This window comes from Anoplopoma fimbria, chromosome 17, assembly GCF_027596085.1.
Source record: "Anoplopoma fimbria isolate UVic2021 breed Golden Eagle Sablefish chromosome 17, Afim_UVic_2022, whole genome shotgun sequence".
NCBI classification, from domain to species: Eukaryota; Metazoa; Chordata; class Actinopteri; order Perciformes; family Anoplopomatidae; genus Anoplopoma; species Anoplopoma fimbria.
Window position 1 is genome coordinate 13,395,171 of NC_072465.1, and position 25,118 is coordinate 13,420,288.

Below are 25,118 nucleotides of genomic sequence, written 5' to 3' on the forward strand. Positions count from 1 at the left end.
CGCTTTTAAATCAAATCTTAAAACTCACCTGTTCCTCTCTGCCTTCCCCTAAGGTCTTGATAATTTAGATTGCTTGTGTTTGGGTGGTTGTTCAGTTTTAATAGATATTCTTAGATTTCATTATGATTAAATTAATTAATTAATTTAAATTTTTATTTTATTTTTTGTTTGTTTTTAGTGTTTTATTATTATATTTGATTATTGTGATTGTTCTACCCTGTGCAGCACCTTGAGATTTCTTTGTATTTTAAAGTGTGCTATATAAATAAAATCCATTATTATTATTATTATTGCTGCACTCAAAAGGAGAGTCAAAATATAGATGTTGCCACTCTTATGGCCCATAGGTGTATTTACTTCATTGTAAGGATCAAAAGTCTCCATGTCTTGGCTGAAAGACTTAATCTCCCTCCTTTACTGAGAGAAGATTATGCACAATATTAGGGGTTGCTCTGAAATTGCCCTCAAACAACAAAAGAGAGAGACGGAGCTGAAGCTCCGGAGGAAGAGTTTTTTGAAATGTGAAACGTTGACCAATCACAACAGAGCGGGCTAGCTGACCAATCAGGGCAGACTTTGCTTTCTGGAGGGAGGAGCAAGCACTACAACGGAGCATTCCAGAGAGAGGGTGAGAAGAGGTGCTGCAGGACAGCCAGGATGAGAAAAACAAGGCGGATTATGAGCATTAACACATGTAAACATGTTGGAACTGTAACTTGAGATAGAAATACCATAATAGGGCCTGTTTAACCATTTGAGTTCAACAGTTACCATAAACATTCAAGGTCAATCCCTAACCTTAACCATTCAAGGTCAATGCCGAACCGTAATCATTTGAGGTTAATGCCTAACCTTAATCATCTTGCAAGAGTTTTTGCAAATGGCAGGGTACACAATCTAAATAACCTGATGAAGGTCTACGTACCGAAACGTTGTTACTAAAATATATTTATATGCAAGTGAAGAAGACAGTGTGTGGGAGTTTTTTGTTCTATATTGGGTACACAATCTTGACACATCCGACAGTGCTTGCATTAATGTTAGGGGACATGACAGAAAAGAGATAAGTCAGAGGGCCAGTTAGACTAAAAGAGATGGAGAGAAAAAAAGGAAAGGTAAAACAGAGGTAAAAGTAAAGTGAGCAGGGAAACAAAAATGGATGAAGTGATCTATTGAAAGAAATTATGATGATGATGGAGTTACCAAAAGCAGGAAGGAACTGTAAGCTTTTTTTTTAAAGTTATTTTCTAATAACTGTTACTGCAGTGCCACCATTACATTAGCTGATACAAGCACCTAATAATTGTCTGAGCTTGTGAAATGTCATTAACAAAAAACAGAGAAATAGCATCAACCACCTTAAGTCATTGATGTTGATTAAATGTGCAACATTCCTTTCAATATTTAATGAGATGTTATTTTTGATTTTAAGTCATTTGCTATTTGAAATTTTAGAAAATGTGTATTTTTTGCCCAAAAATGGATATATAAGGGGCCTCTGGCACAAAGCTATTATGATGTTACCCAGCCAACTGGATGAATTTGCACACACACACACTTTTCAAACCTTTGAATTCAAGACTATTGCTTTTCATGGAAGGTGGCAGATGGTTGTAATTTTCTCAAGCTTGAGAACAGAAGATGGTGAAGTTATTTATCTGTCAATGCACTGAGAAGGGTAAGTTTTATAAGGGCTGGTGTGATTTGCTCTAATCTTTGTCTGAGACCATGCTTCCATAACAGTAGGTTTGATTGTAATGATTATGCAAATGTATTTAAGGTGAATTGTTGTTTCTATCATTGTGAGTTATGGTGATGACCAGCAAGTAAGGCACATTTTTTTAATTTAGAAGAAAGTGGTTGTATATTTTGTATTCCAGTATTAATTATGTATGAACAAACTATAAGGACTCATTTTGATTAATGTACACACCAGCTAGAAGCTTTATTGTCTGTTCAAATATACTTCCTTTGGGCAATAATAATCAAGTCACGTCAAAATAGCAGGCCGCCTGGTCATCTTATATCAGCAGAGAGCGATGTGCACATTGGAATAATCAAGTAATATTTGGATTCCTGTCTGGCCAATTACAAGAAAGAGTTGGAGTGGTGAACCCATGTGATGAAAACAGGGAGGCTCAGCCATCGACCAAGTGTTGCACTCTCAGTCTTCCTGGGTGCTATAGTGGAGTCATCACTTAGCTTATTGAGCAGTATGATCACCACCAGAAAAAACAATATAAACACGTCAAGATTAAGTGCTGTTGTATAAACTACAGTCGAGGCATTCTTGGACTAACAGATGTGCAGTTTGGGGAGGTCAAACGCAGGCCCTGCTGAAACATCAAGTCTAAAGGAACAACCAACAAGGCTCAGTGGCAAAGGAATCTTCTGCAAGACGAAAAAAAGGCACCTTTTGTATGGCTGCCATTGTTCAAGCAATGCTTAGGTAAGTAAGAGGGCTACAGCCAAAGAGAAAAAAAACATGATGATTTTGCATCCCTGCAATTCCTTAACCTTACATTTACTGACACTAAAGCAGCCATAAGTTTCAGCGCTAAGAAGAAAAGGCACACTGCACGAAAGACTGCTACGGGTAACACGTATTTCAGATTACTTTTTGGGTGAAACACAAGAAAAGCGTTAGTTTGCATTTCAGGTAATCAGTTATGTAGTTATGTTTACAAATAAGAAATTCATTACAAGAATATGGGCTGCACGGTGGTGTAGTAGCACTGTCGCCTCACAGCAAGAGGGGCCCGGGTTCAATTCCCGGGCTGGACAACCTTCTGTGTGGAGTTTGCATGTTCTCCCCGCGTCAGCGTGGGTTCTCTCCGGGTTCTCCGGCTTCCTCCCACAGTCCAAAGACATGGTTAGGTTAATTGATGACTCTGAAATTGCCCGTAGGTGTGAATGTGAGCGTGAGTGGTTGTCTGTCTCTATATGTCTGCCCTGTGATAGGCTGGCGACCTGTCCAGGGTGTACCTGCCTTCGCCCATTGACAGCTGGGATTGGCTCCAGCACCCCCGCGACCCTTAACTGGATAAGCGGTTACGGAAGATGGATTACAAGAATATCACAGTGAATTGCAAATTGTGTTAGGAGGATAAGCGTCTATCAGCTGCGAAGAACTCTACTTCAAATTTGAAGAAACACCTGCACATGCAGAGCTCCACAACACTGGTGGGTGGCCAGGCCATTGCTCACTGACGTTAGCTAGGTGGGACCAATATAACCAACATGTACAAAGTATCACAGAAGGGTAATTTTTCGGTAATGAAAAAGTACTCCACCAAATTACTTTTCTCAGTAGGTAAACTAAAGACAAATTAACTGCATTAGACATACAAGCTTCCCATTTATATTTTACGGAAAACGTGGTATTGTTAACCTGTTTTGCTGTACCAGCTACAAACAGGCAACACAGTACATTGAATGCCTTCATCAACAACAGGCCTTACTTGATGCCTGTTTAAAGTAATGTCCTCGCAGTTAGGGATAGCCCCCTCCAGTCCTTCACTTGTGTCACCATCCGTGTAATAGCTCATAATAGCTACCAACCAGGTGCAGCGCTGAATCAAAATACTTCATTAATTTTCCATCACGGTTTCTCATTAGCATGCCAATACACATACAATAAATTGCTGCTGTGTGGGGTGTGCTCAATGCCACTTGGACATGCGTACAGTAGGAGCTATGAATTGAACCGCCAACTTTGCGTTTAAGAGCATCCCCCTTTATCCCCTGAGCCATATCCTCCCCCTAAATCTTTAAGGGGTTTGCCTTACTGAAAGGTTTATTTTAGATAAGACCCGCCATTTTGAGCTTGGCATCCAATCACAAATGACAATCTGTGACTGTGACATTCCCACCTCCCATAAAAGGATATAGTTAAAAACGGCATGATTATTTGATCAGTTGAATGTGTTTGTGTCTGTGTGGGAGTGTGATTTGTCTTTTCCTTTTCTTTTTACCAACTCTTCTTTTTACCTAACTGTAGTAGGAAAAGTATTTACATGCATACTGTTGCTCTGTCCTGGGTGAAAGCATTAAAAGGTAAAATTCTATAAAAAGTCATTTTCACAGTATTCTTTGAATTGAATAGTACCAGCTGTGGTGTTGCAGAGTTTTAGTCTTAACATAGGAAGACAGACCACCAACCTGAATAACAGCAAAACAGCCTGTGGGAATGTCTGGAAGTTATTGTTCCTGTTGATGTATGTGCCGTCAACCAATGCAATTTTACCAAATATCTGCAGAAAAAAGAATGTCATGTTATTAACAACACAGAATCAGGTAACCCGGTTTACGCTGGCTTTGCGTGATACCAGATAATCCGACATCTCATCCTACCGATTGTCTGGGGATTTCTAAATGCAATTTATTTGATAGAACGGCAAAGAGAACGGCTGTTCGCCTCTTACATGTCCTGGATATGGACATGAGAAGCACAACCATTCTACATACGTGGGGAGTACAGGTGTGCCGCAGGGGGATAACGTGTTGTTGTTGGTCGATGTCCACCAGGACGCAGCTGAAGACGTGGCAGAGGAGCCGGAGATTATGACTTTGGCATGTCACTGCCCCAATATGGAGGGCCACCCTAAAGACTATATACTTCAGTTCTGCTATGCTTTTTTCATATAATTGTTTCCACCTAGTTTTAGAAGATTGTCTTCAGTGTCTAATTGAGCAAAGCGTTGACTGACCTGTGAGAGCAGGAAGCCTCTACTGCCACTTTGTGTAACAAGTTGACACAAAAATATTTTATTTGAATTAGCTGCAGCCGCTTACAATTTGGATGTGTTGGGCGTTTTGCTAGCATGTTCCAGCCTAATGCCACAGCCAAACTAATAGTCCCTGAATTTAATTATGTCTGTAAAGGATGGAAAAACCTATACCTCTGGACACATCCACTTCTCCGGCTGCTTCAGCAGAGGCACACCAGAACCGCCCTTCCAGCAACCGAGGTGAAAGAGCGCACAGATCCACTTCAGGTCCTCTGCTCTACACTACAAAAGCTTCACAAACACATTAACAATCTTTCCGACTCCTTCACAGCTGGCAAATTGAGGACATCTAAAACCAATGGGCCCCCCAAACCCTGAATACATCACTCTCCCTAACCAACTGTCCACTCTGCCTACTCTACTTAAAGGCATACTGTACGGTTTCCAGTGATATGCACTTTTTAATATGTTGTTGAAATTGGTTTTTACATCCTGACAGCAATAAATAACTTATGGGCAATGAAAAAGAAGCGAAACAAAAACGAATTCTGTATCGGCTATAAACCTGTTAAAATGCTTACCAATCGGAGACATTGTACCCGAATCTAAAGAACCAATCACAAGCCTGCGCGTTCTCTCCCCTCTGTGTACGAGCCTGAGCCGGCCTGAGCGCGTTCACGGAGGGCAAAGAAAGCGTTGTTGTCATAGTAGTTGAGAAACGCAGCCGACCGTTAGCTCAGCTCTCGCTCAATGAGGCAGCGGCAGCGTAGCTACCTGGTTGCTAAGTAGCAGCAGCGCTCGTGCACGGCTCTGTGTCGAGGGGTGGGGGCAGGGAGTCCTGAAGGGTGGGGGAGGAGTTAAACGGAACTCCGAAGAGAAGCTAATTTCAAATCATGCTAGCTCTCTCAAATCGTACAGTATAGCTTTAACCTCTCCTTCTGAAATCTATAAATCACTGTCTTACTGCTACCACTCACTCAGCACTCTATTAAGACCTGGAAGCAAACTAACCTCATCAAACTCAACAGTGACAAACCTGAAATCCTCATTATCAGCCCAGAATTACTCAACAAATTCTGCCACGATTTCTCCCTCTGTATTGATTTCTGCACGATTCTCGCTTTCACACACACGTTACCTTGAACCCTGTGGGTGAAACTCATTTGCATGCTGCTTTCTAGTGACTGTAACAGGCTACCCTCAGGCCAAATCCCTCTTTTTTCCCAAAGATTGAAGGAGTTCTTTTAGGGGTGGAGTTATACAACCCATGAGCGTTGGCATGTTATGTTGAATGCACGGCTTCAATCAGACACACTGAAAAGTTATTCAGTGCTTCATGGATGGTGTGGCTGATGGGAGCCAAGAATCGTCTGGGGGATAGCTTTGTGAGTACATCTCCCAAACCTGTCGCAGTGGCTGTGTCAGTGGACTTGTTCAGTAAACCGAGTGACAAGGACATAAAACGGGTGGGATGTGCGTCGGCTGTTGCAGCAGTCAACAGACAGCAGACAGTGGTGTGTGCTGCCTTCTGTACTGTGGGGTCTGCACATATTTGGGTAGGCACGATGATTGGCCATCTATGCTTAAGCAAATTCTTTGTGGGCAAATTTGTGCTTGTGATTGGAGGAGAATATTACCTATAGAGTTCAGTCGAGGGCTCCACCTGTGCTTATAAGATTAGGGTTGCAATATCCAATAGCTTACAGCAATCAAAAACATATGTCATAGGCGACTGGTTACTAATCCGCACCATCCGGCCAATCAGAATTGAAAATACTCAGTGCCTATAACATAATTATCAATAATGGCTGGTGTGTGTGTATATGTTTTGTGTGTGTGTGTGTGTGTGTGTGTGTGTGTGTGTGTGTGTGTGTGTGTGTGTGTGTGTTTGTGTGTACCTGCATTCCAACCACAGCATATATAAAGAACAGCATGAGAATAAGCAGGGCCACATAAGGAAGAGCCTGCAACACAATAACCAAAGGCACAGTCAGAGAGACATGTTAATGCTAAACCACAGGCTGAATTTATGCTGATATGATGCTGACCTGAAGTGATTTGATGAAGGTCCACAGAAGATTCCGTATCCCCTCAGAGCGATTCAAAAGTTTCACTAGACGCATGACACGAAACAGTCTGAAGAATGTGACTGATACGCTCATGTTCTCAGAAGACTTCTCAGAGACACATAGAGGACATATTGTACATCACATAGTGCCAACTCCTAAATTCCACAAAACTTGAATTCAAGAAAAATTAAATCAACTCACCGCAATTGCTTGCATGGGATCCACAGCCTGCAAAAACAAATATGTTTTTTTGCTACTACTACCCTTTAACAAACACACTTTTTGGTACCAACATCCAAGTCTTGAAATGTTCTAATGCTCACATTGCAAACTTTCGTGTCAACACAATCATTACGTAAATAAACTCTTCCATGAGAGGCAGAGCAATGCTTTTATGTTAGCTTGTTTAAACAAAGGAAGATATTCAACATGCATGTATGATTGGCGCTGAGCTAGAACTAATTATCTCCAATGTCCAGTCAATTAAAGGATAACAAGTGTAATTCATTTATAATACAAGCGTATACATTGTTGAGGGATAACCCGACAAAGTCCAGGACTTATTTTTCTATCAACAGTCTTACATCTTTACACTCTATCCCAAAGCAGTACTTAAAAGCAAAGGCACTTGCACACCGTTTTAAGCTTCTTAACATTAGCTGTCTGTGATGCTCAATATTATGCTGAACACACTTTAAAGTAAGTGAGCATATATGAAATCAAAACTTAATACGCCGTTAAGAGTTTGCTCCTTTCAGCTTGCTGCCAACTATAATTAATGTTCTCAGGTGATTGACTTCGACAAATTTGAAGCACTTTTTATTTAAAGAAATTAAATTAAACATCTCATAGGCTTAAATGTGTAAATAGGATTCAGATCATTAATATCTGATCAATGTCTACCTTAATGTCTACCTTTGCAGATAATTAAATCTCTCTCCCTTTGTGTGTGTTTTTATCAGAGGTTCTCCTTGATTTGTTCACATAGCTGGCATGCAGGGTGCCTTTTAGTGAACCTGAGCATGCCCAACTGGTTAGCTCGCAACCACTGCTATGCACTGTTCTTGTACAGTAATTACAGCTGATAACGCCGTCCAGACAGACAGCGTTGTCATGGAAGTGTATCATCCCCCCTCCTGTCCCCCCTGGGTTAACACTGCCATGCTCTGTCAGCACCGTTAGCTGTCCTGTCTCATCCTGTCTGGTATGTTATGTTTTCCTTATTTTAATAGCTATCAGTGTTTCCTGTTTTATTTTGTTTTAATTACCTCTCCTCTCGTTTCAGGTCACTTTATTTCCTGCCTTTGTGTGTTTTCCTGCAACTGTCGCTGTGTCCCAATCCAGCGGCCGCATCCTTCGGAGGGTGTATTTGTAGACCGATTGCTTCACAGCGGCCGCAACGAGGCTGTCCCATTTCAACGACTCCTAATGCGGCCGATAAATGCATCCTACGTTTCCCAGATTTGGAGGATACAACTGATGGATCCTTCACGGCCCAACATATCCCAAGATTCATTGCGTGCCGGTGAAGCAGATACAAGTGTTACAACTGTAGCAGGATAGAGGTGCTATCCATGTTAGTTACGGTTAAGTACCACTAGTGGCCGTCATGATGTGGGCGGTATAAAAGCAGCCATCCTCCACCTGCCTCCTCTTTTTGGCGCTCCTGTCACTTGCGCGTCACTTCCGGGCCAAAAGGTAGTCTGGTCCGATAGGGCGACTATTTGTTGCTGCTTCAGGGTTTTCGTGCGAGCCATGGTGTAAACGCTGATGACGGCCGGAGCCCTCTCTCCCTCCCTCCTCCTGTGTGAACGCGAGTGTGTGTGTGTGTGTGCCCGGGTTTGGTCGTAAACAGGACCAACTGCAATCAGCTCATTGGGGTCGCTGCTGCTTTGCCAGGCTGATATTGTCTTCCCACGCTACTCCGCTTCGCTGCTGCTTTGCCAGGCTGATATTGTCTTCCCACGCTACTCCGCTTCGCTGCTGCTTTGCCAGGCTGATATTGTCTTCCCACGCTACTCCGCTTCACTGCTGCTGCACGCCGCTTTGTTTACGTCACGTGCTTTGCTCCGGCTGGCACCTCGTGCCTACTGCCGCCTGTCGCTGCGGCGCACCCCCCCTACCAAGGGTGCTCATCCAGTGTGTCTTTTAACCGGGGTTTCCCCCCATCCGTGTGTGCATGAGTGTTAATGTGTGTTTTAATTATTTGCATGTTTGTTTTCTTTTGGTTTGATTACTTATTTAATTCTGTGCTTATCTCAACTATTTTGTGTGCATTGTTTGTTTTTTTTGATTTGATTACTTATTTAGTTTTGCGTTTATCTCAACTATTTTGTGTGGATTGTTTGTTTTCTTTTTGTTGCATGGTGAAGATTTTGCATTGAAGAGAAAAGAAGTTATTGAATAAATTGTATTTTTCTATGACATTCGAACTACGTCTCATGCCTTCTAAACGAGTGGACTTACCTGTGTGCTTTGCACTTTACATCAATTCCCTGAGGTGAAATTCCCAGGGTGGCGTTGTTGATTCCTTTTTCTTATTTCTTAGTTAGATCTTTTAGTTTATTTTCCTTGCGCTTACCACCTTGCCACATTTGGCGTTGCTGACAGGATCACTCTTTTTCGAACGGCTGAGACGTGTGTTCCTTTGTATACATATTTGTTTGATTTTCTTTTTTTTGTGTGTGTTGCTCGCTGTATTTGGTGCGATCTAAATTTTGTTTTTGTGCGTGCAGATTGGGGCGATCAGAGACAAAGCAGCAGTGGCCCCTCGTGGATCTTCGTGAGGGAGTTCTCCCTCACTATAGGTTTGACTTTCGTGGTGCTTTTGCATCATCGTAGCTACTAGTAGTGTAGTGAGTTTGTAGTAATCATGGAGGAGGAAACTCTGGAACTTAGAGAGCTGATTGCACAGTTAAAAGCAGATAATGAGCGGTTGCGACAGGGACAGGCTGGCTCAAGTGCTCTACCGTCTACCTCTTCAGCAGTACCTGCTGCCTCTCCTACTTCTGTTCCCTCTGTAGCAGAGAGACTAATTTTTGTGCCTAGAGATAGGAAGTGTACCATCTTTAGGGGAAGGACAGGCGTAGGATTGAGTGAGTGGGTGGAGGAGGTGCAGGCGAGTGTGAGGGCTCGACATCTGTCCCGGTCTGACCAGGCGTTTTTTTGTTCGACCACCTAGAGGGAGAGGCCAAGGAGGAGATAAAGTATCGCTCTGCCTCTGAGAGAGAGGACCCCGCTAGAATACTTGCCATTTTAGACGAGCTGTATGGGTGCTCAGAGTCGTATGTTGCAGTGCAGCAAGCTTTCTTTTCCAGAGGTCAACAAGAAGGAGAAACGCTTCAGGAGTTCTCCCTCGCGTTGATGAGCCTCATGGGGAAAGTGAAGCGGTGCGCCCCCGCTGACATGCCACACGCCGGGGCCCTTCTGAGAGATCAGTTTGTCGAGCACCTCTTGAATAGTTCCTTGCGACGCGAGTTGAAGCAGTTGGTGCGTCGCCAACCTGATAGCACCTTGCTTGAGGTGAGGGCCGAGGCGATTCGATGGGAGCGTGAGGGTTTGCCTGGTGGTGCGAGAGGTCGCAGCCACTCGGTCCCCTTAGTGTATGGTGTCCAGTATGGTGTTCATGGCGCCCCCCAGGCTATTGCCCCACCTACCGCGGTGTCTGAGATGAGCGAGATGAGGGAGATGTTGAAGCGTCAACAAGAGCAGCTTGATCAGCTTGTGGGAAGCATTGCTCAGCTACAAAACTCCAACCAGTACCGTCGTCCACCACGGCCTGGGCCTTTAATATGCAGGCGTTGTAACCAGCCGGGACACTATGCAAATGAGTGTAATGGCGAGCGCGTTCCCTCTCGTTCACAGTTTCCCTCACGACCCCCTTGAATGCTGATCGACAATCTCGCCCTCATTCTATGTCGGAAAACTAGTGCCCATCGAACTGCAGAGCCACAGTTCGGGTGGGGCCGCCACTGGCTCTCAAGCTGTTTCACATAACCTGGATGCGTCTGGATTGATTTCGTCTTGCCCCCAGTTGGATGTCGATATGGGCGGCATGAAGGTCCCTTGTCTGGTGGACACCGGCTCCATGGTGTCTACCATTTCTGAGAGCTTCTTTCGCCAACATCTTGAACCTTGGGGCCAGGAGCGCCTCCGTTCTTGTCATTGGTTGGAGCTCAGAGCTGCCAACGGTCTGACTATTCCTTACCTCGGATATTTGGAACTTGACGTGAAACTTTGTGGCAAATTGATGCCGCAATGCGGTGTTTTGGTGGTTAGGGACCCGCCTGGTGGCATGCCTTCTCGAGTGCCTGGTATCCTGGGGATGAACGTGATTCGTAAGTGCTACCAGGACCTTTTTGGCCAACATGGTGTAGCGTTGTTCTCCCAGGTCTGTATCTCTGAAGCCCCCAAGCCAGTTGTGCAGGCACTGCAACAGTGTCATCATGCAAGTGGCCTATCTCCCTCAGACACTCCAGGGGCGGTGAAGGTCAGGGGTAAGAGGAGCTGGCAGATTCCGGGTGGTGTTATGAGAATGGTGGCCGCCACATGTTCTGAGCAGTACTCAGGTTCTACGGTACTTTTTGAGCCTTTGGATGCTGGTTTGCCTGCGGGGTTGCTGGCTTCCCCTTCTTTAGTTTGCGTTATAAGGGGTACAGCCTATATACCTGTTATTAATGTTGGCTGCAACGATGTTATGTTGTACCCCCGCACTGTTGTTGGCACACTGGACTTCGTGAACGTGGTCAGCCTTCCTGCAGGAGTCACCGAGGTGCCATCAAATGTGGCCACTGTGTCTTCCCAGACAGCTTCACCCAGTGTGCAGCAACAGGTGGACGATGTGGATGTGTCGCCATTGTCGGTTGGTGAACAGGGTCAGGTGAGGTCACTACTTGGACATTACGCGTCAGTATTCTCCACCAGTGACACCGATCTGGGTTGTACTAACCTCATCTCCCACGACATTCCTTTGATTGATGATACTCCAGTGGCGCAGCGTTATAGGCGCATTCCACCCTCAGAGTATGAGGTGGTGAAGGAACACATCAATCAACTGCTCTCATCTCAAGTAATTCGGGAGAGTAGCAGCCCCTACGCGTCCCCGATTGTGTTGGTACGGAAAAAGAGTGGCAAACTACGCATGTGCGTTGATTACCGACAGCTTAATCGTAAGACCCGCAGAGACGCCTTCCCTCTACCACGCATAGAAGAGTCTTTGGACGCATTGTCCGGTGCTTGCTGGTTTTCAACCCTGGACTTGACCAGTGGCTATCACCAGGTGCCAGTCACTGAGACCGACCGGCCAAAGACCGCGTTTTGTACACCTTTCGGTTTATTTGAGTGGAACAGAATGCCTTTTGGGCTCTGTAATGCGCCCAGCACTTTCCAAAGGTTGATGCAACGCATCTTTGGTGACCAGCAGTGTCAGTCTTTATTGTTATATCTTGATGATATTGTTGTGTTCTCCTCCACTATTGAACAGCATCTGAAGCGACTCAAAGTGGTGCTGGAGCGGCTTCAATGCGAGGGGCTTAAAGCCAAGCTCAGCAAGTGCTCGTTCTTTCGCAAAGAGGTGCACTACTTGGGCCATGTGATATCAGCTGATGGTGTCTCCACAGATCCGGCCAAGATTGAAGTGGTTGCTAATTGGCCGTTTCCCGCTACTGCCTCGGAGCTTCGTTCTTTCCTTGGTTTCGCCAGTTATTACCGGCGGTTTGTGGAGGGATTCGCTAAACTGGCAGCTCCTCTGCATAGGGCTGTGGCTGAGTGTGGTGGCACCAAGAAGCCTGACCAGCGGTTTTCCAGGTGTTGGACTGAAGAGTGTAACAAGAACTTTGAAACACTGAAAGCGAAGCTCACCACTGCGCCCGTGTTGGCTTATGCAGACTTCACCCTTCCATTCATTCTGGAGGTCGATGCAAGCTATGGTGGCTTGGGCGCAGTCCTCTCTCAGACTCAGGCGGGCAAGGTGAGGCCGATAGCCTATGCTAGCAGGGGCCTGCGACCTACAGAGAGGAACATGGCGAACTATAGCTCTATGAAACTCGAGTTCTTGGCCCTTAAGTGGGCCATGACAGAGAAGTTCAGAGAGTACTTGTTGGGAAATAGATGTGTTGTGTATACTGATAACAACCCCCTCAGTCATTTGTCTTCTGCTAAGCTGGCTGCTACTGAGCAGAGGTGGGCAGCCCAGCTAGCCTCTTTCGATTTCGAGATCAAGTATCGATCAGGGAAGAGCAACACCAATGCCGATGCTCTCTCTCGTCAGCACCCATCTGGTCCCCAGGATGTAGAGGCGATGCTTCCAGGGACAACCATACCGAAGGCTTTGCAGCAAGCGTTGGGTTTGGGAAAGGCAGAGGCAACCCAAGCTACCATCACAGCCATGCCACAGCTTACTCCGCCTGAACTTCGTCTCGCTCAACAGACTGACCCTGTGATACAGGAACTGTTGGTGTTTTGGAGGAGGAAGCAGCGTCCTAGTAGTGAGGAGCGGGCACAGCTCTCCCAAGCTACGCTAGTGTTGCTGCGGCAGTGGGATCGCCTGCTTGAGAGGGATGATGTCCTGTACCGAAAAGTGTTCCGACCTGATGGTGCTGAAGCCATGTACCAGCTGTTGTTACCCAATGTACTGAGAGACGAGGTCCTGACCCAAGTGCACCAAGAGCATGGTCACCAGGGGGTGGAGCGAACACTGGCGCTCCTCCGGTCTCGATGCTACTGGCCTGCTATGTCCTCCGATGTAGCCCGTTGGTGTCAGCAATGTGAGAGGTGTCAAGTGGCCAAGGATGTTCACCCAAGGGTGCACGGAGTCATGGGACATCTCTTGGCTTCCCGCCCCAACGAAATCCTTGCCATCGACTACACCACTCTAGAGCCGGCCCAGAATGGTCTAGAGAGCGTTTTGGTCCTTACTGATGTTTTTAGTAAGTACACCATGGCTATCCCTACTCGGGACCAGCGCGCAACCACCGTAGCAAGGGTTTTGGTGTCAGAGTGGTTTTATAAGTTTGGTGTCCCCGCTCGTTTGCATTCTGACCAGGGCCGTAACTTCGAAAGCTCGCTCATTCAACAATTGTGTAACTTGTATGGTATCGTAAAATCACGTACCACCCCGTACCACCCCGAAGGAAATGGTCAATGCGAGCGGTTCAACCGGACACTCCACAACCTGCTGCGTACTCTGCCAGTGTCTCGTAAAAGGGATTGGCATATGTGTCTTCCTCACGTCCTTTATTGTTACAACACGACTCCCCACCAATCAACGGGAGAATCTCCCTTTGCCTTGATGTTCGGGCAGGAACCAAGGCTACCACTCGATTTCTTGTTGGGTAGGGTCGAGAGCCCGGTCGGGGGTCCATCCATGAGTGGGTGCAAGAGCATCAAGCCCGCTTGGAGGTGGCCTTTGAAGGCGCAAGGGAGCGCTTGAAACATGCTGCCGCTCGGCGAAGGCGAGTCCATGATCAGCATGTAATGGATTTGCCTTTGCAGGAAGGGCAGTTGGTGTACTTGCGCGACTTCAGGGCCAGGGGGCCCCAGAAGACCCGAGATCGGTGGAGCTCGATGAAGTATCGAGTGTTGAGGATGCCTAGAGAGGGTGGCTCAGTGTATACTATTGCGCCAGTAGACGATGAGACAAAGAGCAGACAGGTCCACCGCACTATGCTGAAGGCGGTCGTAGGGGTGGACTCACCTCGTCCTGCCTCTTCCCACAACTCGTCACCCAGGGACGAACCATATCCAGAAGAGGAGCCTTCATTTGAGTATGATTTGTTAGTCCTTGACCAACGACCTTCTGTGGCCAATTCTGCCATACCATCCGCCGGACCAATTATGTCCCAAGGGCCTTCATCCATTCCAAACCTGGGGGCATCCTCATGTTCTCCTTTGGTCACTTGCCCTGATTCCAGCAACATGGGTCCACGCCGGACCCCACGTCAAACGGCTGGTCAGCACCCGAATGTGCATCGTCTTCCGCGGCCTGCTGGAGGGGCTCAAGTGGCCAACCCTTCTGCTTCTGTGTCCAACTCAGTGTCTGCCTTGTTTAGACCCTGGAGTTAGCTTGTGGTGTTGATCGTCGGGACGACGATCCAAGAAGGTGGGGTAGAATGTAGCAGGATAGAGGTGCTATCCATGTTAGTTACGGTTAAGTACCACTAGTGGCCGTCATGATGTGGGCGGTATAAAAGCAGCCATCCTCCACCTGCCTCCTCTTTTTGGCGCTCCTGTCACTTGCGCGTCACTTCCGGGCCAAAAGGTAGTCTGGTCCGATAGGGCGACTATTTGTTGCTGCTTCAGGGTTTTCGTGCGAGCCATGGTGTAAACGCTGATGACGGCCGGAGCCCTCTCTCCCTCCCCCTCCTCCTGTGTGAACGCGAGTGTGTGTGTGTGTGTGCCCGGGTTTGGTCGTAAACAGGACCAACTGCAATCAGCTCATTGGGGTCGCTGCTGCTTTGCCAGGCTGATATTGTCTTCCCACGCTACTCCGCTTCGCTGCTGCTTTGCCAGGCTGATATTGTCTTCCCACGCTACTCCGCTTCGCTGCTGCTTTGCCAGGCTGATATTGTCTTCCCACGCTACTCCGCTTCACTGCTGCTGCACGCCGCTTTGTTTACGTCACGTGCTTTGCTCCGGCTGGCACCTCGTGCCTACTGCCGCCTGTCGCTGCGGCGCACCCCCCCTACCAAGGGTGCTCATCCAGTGTGTCTTTTAACCGGGGTTTCCCCCCATCCGTGTGTGCATGAGTGTTAATGTGTGTTTTAATTATTTGCATGTTTGTTTTCTTTTGGTTTGATTACTTATTTAATTCTGTGCTTATCTCAACTATTTTGTGTGCATTGTTTGTTTTTTTTTGATTTGATTACTTATTTAGTTTTGCGTTTATCTCAACTATTTTGTGTGGATTGTTTGTTTTCTTTTTGTTGCATGGTGAAGATTTTGCATTGAAGAGAAAAGAAGTTATTGAATAAATTGTATTTTTCTATGACATTCGAACTACGTCTCATGCCTTCTAAACGAGTGGACTTACCTGTGTGCTTTGCACTTTACATCAATTCCCTGAGGTGAAATTCCCAGGGTGGCGTTGTTGATTCCTTTTTCTTATTTCTTAGTTAGATCTTTTAGTTTATTTTCCTTGCGCTTACCACCTTGCCACACAACTAAAAACAAGAGACCTGATCAGACCACACTTGTGTTAAAATGATCAGTTAATTTACGTGACACTATTAACTAACCAGCTAACGCTACCGAGAGCCGCTGCGCTATTTATAGCAACTCGTCCATTTACATTTTTTAACTTAGCTTTACCTCTTTTATGACAACCACAGCTGGTTGCTAGGAGAAGGGAGCGGCAGAAGGGTGGGGGCGCGTAAAGCTGGTGACGAAAACAGGAAATCCTCTGTCGATCAGACCGTCTCATTTCGGGGACCGCTCGGTCGACCCGAAGGGCTGGTTCCTCCGAAGGCTGCAGCTGCTGGATTGGGACACAGCTTGTGATTGTCTGCCCCGCACCTGATTGATTCCACCTGTGTCTTATCACCTACATCTCCCGAGTGTACTTAAACCCTGTGTTCCCCTGTCTCTGTGCCAGTTCGTCTTGATCCTCTCAGTCAAGCGCTCCGGCAATTTACTTAGTATTATGTTCCTGGTTTTTGGTATATCTGCTAGTTTTTTATCAACCTCGTTTTTGCCTGATCACTGCCTGATTTGTTTGCCTGTTCTGACTGCTAACTTGTGTACCGAACCTCTGCTGACATGTAAAGACGGTTTCACCTACACCTCATCCTGTGACCTGGTTGTGCAATTGAGTCCTTCTTTCCCTGTGGTTCAACATTCGTAAAAGTAAGCTACAAGCCGCTGTCTCAGGGGTCACCATGTTGAGAGCCGTTGGGAGGCCGTTGATATTTTCCCAGTCTCGAATTATGCACCATTAAGAAGGCTAGTAAAATGGATTTTAAGATAATCTTAGCCATACCATGCTATTAGGAAAGGGACCCTGGCTTTCAAACAACTACAAGTACTTCAGTATAGTACTTGTTCAGACAAATTCATGCAACATGTGCATTTCATGCAAAACTAAAGCAAGTGAATAGTTACAGTGCAGCCATGAAGACAGTAAAGTCCTCCAGAGGAGGCCAGTGCTGCCTGTGGAAGGGAAACACAAATTTGAGAAGGGATGTCATTGATAAAAGTAAGAGAGCTTTCAGCTTTAAAGGTGTGCCTTTGGAAAAACTAAGTGACAATGGAAGATGATAGTATGAACAATGAAAGCAGAGAAGAAAAACATTAATGTCACCATTCATAAAACAAAGATGGACAAATCAATATTTACTGTATGTATTCTGAAGACAAATAACATTAATAACAGGAGCAATTCAACTCTTTTCACACAAAACACTACCTCTGGCTAAAATAAATACACAATGACGTAAATACAAATGAAAAGTTTAGACCTTCATCCATTCAGCATACCATAAACTACACACATTCAACTAGACAGCTTTTTGATATATGGGTGCAACAAGTGTGATTGTCAGATGAGGCCCTGATCCAAGTGTTCCCTGGTCCAGTCTGCCCTCCTAAAATTAATTGATTCAAGGCAAACGTTTTTGCCTTGAATCCCCCCCTCTGGTATTTCATCTCCACAGAGGAGGTTTCAATACACTTTCGCAGAGACACTCCCAAAACTCCTACTCTATAAAGGCCCCAGAGTGGGGGTTCTAAATGACCGACGTCGGGAAAGGAAAACAAGAAGTGATTAACTCCAGTCTGTCTTTTGTCCATATGCATAAACATTTACCCCCCTTCGTCTTGTCCAGCCAGGAACTAAAACAAAAGGCTAACTGAGATCAAAGCAATAAATTCCTTGGCTCAAGAGAACAGGAACCACACTACCTATCTCTGCAATTATTCCTTGTATCCCTGTATAATACTGCATAAGTCTGTGAAATATTCAATAACCCCAACCAAATTATTTCCCACTTGATTTCAGGATAATACGCTTTTCTCGCGTAGTTCTGGAGTGGAAAACACACGAGTTAAATTCATTTTCAGATATTTCAAATCGGACTCATCATGTGACCATATTGTCCTCCAGTGGTCAATTGGTGATAACACATATCTGACACGCATAACCTCTGTTAAATTCTGTATACCAAATGTATGTAACTGAAATTCCATCTCTGCATCCATACAAGTGTGTAAGGTCTATTGAGCTCATAGTGAAGAAAAGTATGTGGGTTATTTGTTTAAAATGTTTACATAGTTAACAACGCTACAAGGATTACCTTTGTGTATCACAATATTTTAAAATTATAATTTTCCATTCATTGTTTATTTAATTTTGTATAAGGCAAAAATACAAGACAATAGTTTCCACTATTGACCTGTCAGATAGTAAGAGGCTTAGGGTTCACTTCTGGATTGACAGCAATCACAACCGCAGCACTTTGCTCTGTTAAACCACCAGTTTAACAGATTTAACCAGTTTTATATTAATATATGGACGGATGTTATGCGTCTATTTTTATAATTTTCAGGCTAATCACACTAAAGTAATGCTGTTTATTGACCACATTAAATATTTCATTAATGCCTAGGTCAAACACCATGAGTCCTTAGGAATATTGCAACTCAGAACAGAAAGGGCAGGGACAGTTAGGGGTATGAAGGAGTCAGACACTACTGCAGACCATTTCCCTCTCGCTCTCATTCTCTCTCGCTCTCATTCTCTCTCTCTCTCTCTCTCTTTTTATAAATATACTCAAAAACTCGCCAAAGTCGGAATGCATATCATATTCTCTTCTACACAATAAATAAACTTCTCAAACCCATGTACAATCTCACCCACCTCTTCACAGTAGATATGTGTTACTACTGCTGTCATTCTACAGAGCATAAATTGCAACCATCTACAACCAACTGGCCACTTCCAACCTGCCCCCCCCCAACCCCATCAATCCCCAACTAACCGACTGGTCACTCTCCCAATCTCCCTCATCCCCCCTTCGGATCTCAACAAATCACTGTCTGGCATGAAGACTCCGACTTGCGACCTGGACCCCATCCCTTCAACTTTAGTCATGGTTTGTCTCCTGGCCCTCCGGCCGCTCCTCCTCTCTGTCATCAACTCCCCCCTGTCTACTGGCTCTGTCCCTCTCGCCATCAAACTTGTCTCTCACACCTATCCTCAAATAGCCTGGCCTTGACCCAGACATCCCCAACAACTACAGACCCATCTCAAATCTCCCTTTTCTGTCTAAAATACTGGAACACACTGTTGCTTTCAAACTCAAAACCCACCTGGACTCCAACCAACTCTACGAACCATTTCAATCAGGATTCTGATATCATTACAGCACAGAAACCGTCCTAATCAAAGTCACCAACGACCTACTCTTCTCCTCAGTTGACCACTCCCTCAACAGTTCGCATCAATAAATTCAACTCTGACAGCCCCAGTCTCTCAAGGTGTTCCCCAAGGTTCTATACTCGGTCCCCTCCTCTTCATCCTCTACATGCTCCCCCTTGGTAACATCATACGCCACCATGCTCTCCATTTCCACTGCTATGCCGACAACACACAGCTCTACATCTCCACCCACTCCACCATCACCAACTGCCTCACAGATATACAGACCTGGATGCAAGCAAACTTTCTTTTTTATGCTTCTTCTCCCTATGAATCAATGGCACCACTGTTCCAGCCTCCAGACATATCTGTAACCTTGGTGTACATTTTTTATGAAACCCTCTCCTTCGTACGTCATGTCAACCACATCACAAAAAATGCATTCTTTCATCTAAAAAACATTGCCGGTCTACGCACATCCCTCTCCTCCTCAGTTGCTGAAACACTCATCCACGCCTTCATCACCTTTCGACTGGACTACTGCAACAGCATCCTGAACGGTACATCCACCGACATCATAAAAAAAACTACAATACATCCAAAACTCCACTGCCCGTCTGCTCTCCCACTCCCGCACCAGCGATAACTTTACCCCAGTACTTCACAACCTTCACTCGCTCCCCATACAACAAAGAACGCAGTTCAAGATTCTCCTCATTACATACAAAGCCCTACACAACCTGGCCCCTTCATACCCGCAACCTCAGATCCACCAATGCCAACCTCATCACACCCCCTACTTGGTCCAAGCACCGAACCTGGGGGTGACAGGGCCTTCCCCATTGCTGCCCCCTCCCTCTGGAACTCTCTCACCAAGCAACTCAGACTTTCCTCGTCAAAACTGCACTTAAAACTCATCTATTTAAATCTGTATTCAACCTGGGATGCTAGTTATGAATGTTTTTTCTTGCTTCTCTAAAACATAATTGAAATGTCATTGAAGAAAGTGGTAATAAGAGCTATACAAACTGTGAAGAGTGAAAGGTTTGATCGCTCATCTAATGATGTTTTCGATTTCCTTCAACCCAATCCAGCCTTTGCTTCTGAGGGACAAGCTGCAGCTGACTACCACCTCACTGCATGGATCCTGGACTACCTCACCAACCATCCACAATATGTGAGGATACAGGATTGTGAGTCCAACCTGGTGTCCTGCAGCACAGGGGCCCCACAAAGAACCGTTCTAGCTCCCTTCCTCTTCACCATACACACCTTGGACTTCACACACATCTCTGCTAACTGCCACCTGCAAAGGTTCTCCGACGACTCTGCAATCGTCGACCTTATCACGGCCAGTGTTGACGGGGAATACAGAGAACTGAACCAGGAATTTATAGGATGGTGCCAGCAGAACCGCCTCCAGATCAACTCAGGGAAAACCAAAGAGCTGGTGGTTGACTTCTGCCAAGGTAAACACTCTCCTCCAGTACCAGTGAACATCCAGGGAATGGACATTAAGTTTGTGAAAAGTACCTGGGTGTTCACTTAAACAATAAACTGGACTGGACAGACGACACAAACGCACTGTAAAAAAGGGACAGAGCAGACTCCATCTGCTATCTTGGAGTCCAGGGAGCACTCCTGAGGACCTTTTTCAACTCTCTGGTGGCATCATCTCGACAGCCGACAGGAAGAGACTTAACAGACTTGTCAGGAAGGCCAGCTGTGTCCTGGGATGTTCACTAGTTACAGTGGAAGTGGTGAGAGACAGGAGGATGATGGCTAAGCTATCATCCCTGATGGACAACATCTCCCACCCCATGCAGGACACTCTGGCAGCTCTGTACAGCTCCTTCAGCCACCGGCTGCTTCACCCCGTGTAAAGGAGAGGTACCGCAGCTCCTTCATTCCTGCCGCTATCAGGCTGCACAACCAACTCTGCTCCTAGTAGACTACATATCCCCAAAAACTGACAATATAAATCCATATATCCACCTGTGCAATATTAGCAATCATTCTGTCAGTTTAAATAATATTTAGTTTTTGTTGTTTTAAGGTTTTTTACTTATTTATTATTCTTTACTGTGTGATTACTTATTGTACCTGTTTTGATCTTGTTTTTTTTTCTTATGTCTCTTGTTTGCACCATGCACTCTGCTGCTGTAATCCCGCAAATGTCCCCACTGCGGGACGAATAAAATTTATTTTATCTTATCTTATCTTATAGTATATCTGATGACCAAATATAAATATTACTTAAAAACACAAAAGGAAGAGTTTCATTTGTGGAGTCCTGCCATGGTTTGAGATTATTCCAGCTGTGTAAATTAAAGCCTCTTTTATGAGTTTACGGGCGACAAAAATAGCTCCGCAAAAGCTAGACTGAACTAGGTCTACATGCGCAATCATATTCCACTACAATTCCGAATATGATAATATTCGGAATGTGATATGGCTCATGTAAACATCATATTCCAAATGGATTTTTAATTTTTTATTAAAATGTGTGATATGCTAATATGTGTATAATAAGTGTATTTCAACAGATTATTTGATGTCAGGCTAATAGATTATTTGATGTCAGGCTAATATAAGCAAAAGGCTAACGCTAGGTTAATTTCAGCAGAATGTAAAACTTTTTTGTGTCCTCTTGAAAAGGTCCTGTTGTGTGGTGTGCTTCTTGCAGTGTTTTTCTATATTTGCTTGTGTCTTCTCTATTTGCAACATTTTTTCTAAATGCTAAACATTTTCTTGTGTTTTCAGGGTGTTGAACTCTCTCTGCCATTGACTTTTGAAAATGTATTTAGTGGTGTTGTTATGGACTGGATACCTGAAAAAAATAATGACATTATAACCAGGTGGTGGACTTGGTAAATATATGGTTAACAACTGTTTCCTGTGTTTTATAGGCTTAGCCCTCTAAGAGCTGTTGCCATTGGGTTAATCCCCACAGTGCTCGTGTGCCCTGCACAGCCGCCTTGCGTCTGCACTTGCTACATATAACAACTGCTGACAAACCATAGTTCTGCTCTTTAATTTTAGCTCATTTTCGGACAGCACTGACCGATAGCCGACTTCAGTAACTTTCTAAGACATAAAACAACAACAACTGTGTCCAAGCCATGTGCAACACTTTCTAGTGTCTCCTGGAAACAATTTTTGTTGTGTAGTATGCCACTTGCACCACGTTTCTGTATTTGCTTTTGTTTTCTCTATTTGCAGTTTTCTTAATTTGCAGTGTGTTGAGCTACGGCAACTGTACGACAATAATTATAATTTGTTCCTTGGGGTTTCTTTAATATCTGTAGCAAATGAAACAGCAATCCAATAGTTGTCAAGATATTACACTCAAACCCAAAATATATCAACCCATGGTGGCATTCGATGAAAAGTGCAAAGAAGCCCCATTATGCTCACGTGTTCATATTTTTTAAAAAGTGAGAAACTTAGCTTTGATACAATCTCCCAAAACACTAGAGCCTAAAAAATCTATAATGTGATTCATGTAATAAACCATGTATTATTATATTATTATATAAATATTGATTTTACAATTCTTAATTTTATACTATTTGTTATAACATAAATTAGTATAGTATCCATACATACAGTTTAAACTGACCTTATTTTCTCACTTAGTCCAATTTTTGTGGTATAACGTTTTATAATTTGAGGCATGTTAAAATTGACATCACATCATTTTTCTATTTTCAGTTCAGATATGTTCTGCCATATATTAGTGAGTTTTGTGCCATATAAGTCATTTTGTTGCTGTTGGTTCAGTTAGCTACAGTTAGCTCCACTTATTAAATACTCACTGTTTATAATGGCTAATTAACAAGAGTACCGTCCTCTAATGAAAATGTGCTTACATTTTATTTTTAAAGTGTTTCTGTCACTGGCCACTTTTAGGGAACATTGTAGGACTGAGTAACAATGGGTACGTTTTCTCTAGCTAAATCTGGCTTTCTTGCACTTGCACTCAGCATGAGCCAAGTAGTTAGAAGGGGCTAAGTATGTACAGTTAAATAAATTATTGTAAATTATTGTAAAAATCAATGCCCCAAATGCGTAATAATTAAATTTGTTTTATGTGCTGTATGTTTCAATATGTGAACATATTATCAAAGTACATGTTAGGTATGTGTTTGTGTGTGTATGTGTAAATGGTAAATAGACTTGTACTTGTCTAACACTGCACGTCATTCACCCATTCACATATTGATGGCACAGTCCTCAGGGGCAATTTTGGGTTAAGTGTCATGCCCAAGGACACATCGACATAGACTAGTGCAGCTAGGGATCGAACCACCAGTCTTCTGAAGAAGAACAACCCACTCTACCACTGACCCACAGTCATGCGACAGAGACAAAAAGAAAAAAAAGAGAAAAAGGCAATGGTACTCACATCAATTTCGCTCAGCATCACGTCCACAACACTTCCAATGACGATGACAAAGTCAAAGACGTTCCAGGGATCTCCAAAATAACCCTTTGAGAAAATAACATAAGTTGATGTGTTTCTTTGAATGTCACTCACCATGATGTCAGTCATCATGATGCATTTATGCACACAGGGTAATGCCTATGTTTCCAGGGTCATTTTTGTAGGACATTGGTATATCCATGCAGTTCACATTGTAAATCAACAGGGTGATGAAGTTTGAAATCCCACTTGCTGCTGTGGCCCTGCCTGACACCCACTGCTAGTATCAGTATGATCACCTTTGTCATATTTCTATGTTATAACTCTATAATTATGATGTCATTCTATTATATCCACTGTTGCCTACATAAGTAGTTGTAGTCATAATATTGCAATTATTACTGCTATTAATATTAACAATCTATTATATCCGCCACTTTTATTACTGTTATTAGTCTTATTTCTATTAAAGGTTTAGCTGTTGTGCTATTAATGTTGTTGCTGTGCATCTCTATGTATCTCTCGCTCTCTCTCTCTCTCTCTCTCTCTCTCTCTCTCACAGATCAGTCTCGCTATTAATGAATGCACACAGAAGGATTTACAAATGTATTTTGTAATATATATATATAAATGATTCTCTACACACAAATAAAATATCGGTGCACACAAAGATATTGATATGTAATTCCAACAAAACACTTTACATGTAAAAGGTCCGTAGAGTGTAAAACCTGAAGTCCACGCCTAAAAGGATTTACCCTCCCCTCAGAAACACTGCTCCTGAGCTGCCTGAAACTGCTCGATTGAATTCTCTCCTTCAATTCCGTAACTTTATGAGGTGATAATGTAACGGAAGTCACGTAAAACTCTCCGGCTAGTTTGGCCCGCACTCAAACAGGAAAGAAAAATAAAGCTGAAGCTCATATCCACCATGGTGCATTCTCACACCTAGGCAGCTTGGGTTTGAAGCCTGTTGTGACCTGTTGTTTATTTGTTATTCTCTGGAGGGAGAGTTTTTTGAAATGTGAAACGTTGCCCAATCACAACAGAGCGGGCTAGCTGACCAATCAGGGCAGACTTTGCTTTCTGGAGGGAGGAGCAAACGCTATAACGGAGCATTTCAGAGAGAGGGTGAAAAGAGGTGCTGCAGGACAGCCAGGATGAGAAAAGCAAGGAGGATTATGAGCATTAACGCATGTAAACATGTTGTTACTGTAACTTGAGATAAAAAAATATGCACCCGGAAAATAGCATAATAGGGCCTGTTTAAAGTTTTCATAGAATCAATGCCTTGGCTTGCAGTGTCGATGTTACAATTTACTATTTTTCAGAAGAGATATGTCCAGCCTGTATTAGTTTGATTTATTAGTGATATAACAGCTTGCTAAAACTACCAATTGTTTGCTAATGCTAATGTTACCTATGTGTATGTTTGCGAGGTGATATTTCTAACTTTGCCATGACTGCTATAGTGCTACCCTCAACTTTGACTGAATCCAAGTACACTAAACTCCTTGGCTGATAAACACAATTATTACCTGGCA

The 25,118-nt window shown here is 44.2% G+C and overlaps 1 protein-coding gene across 1 annotated transcript in view; it reads right to left on the bottom strand.

Moving 5' to 3' along the window:
* LOC129105522 (dihydropyridine-sensitive L-type skeletal muscle calcium channel subunit alpha-1-like) overlaps window positions 1-25,118 on the bottom strand; it is a 99,546-nt gene that overhangs the window by 22,582 nt on the left and 51,846 nt on the right. Inside the window, exons 28-33 of the mRNA XM_054616595.1 lie at window positions 23,557-23,640; window positions 16,895-16,942; window positions 7,001-7,027; window positions 6,779-6,907; window positions 6,629-6,694; window positions 4,162-4,253 (exon numbers count right to left, since the gene is read on the bottom strand). Of these exons, the coding sequence (XP_054472570.1) occupies window positions 4,162-4,253; window positions 6,629-6,694; window positions 6,779-6,907; window positions 7,001-7,027; window positions 16,895-16,942; window positions 23,557-23,640 (446 nt within the window). The remainder of the gene's footprint in view (window positions 1-4,161; window positions 4,254-6,628; window positions 6,695-6,778; window positions 6,908-7,000; window positions 7,028-16,894; window positions 16,943-23,556; window positions 23,641-25,118) is intronic.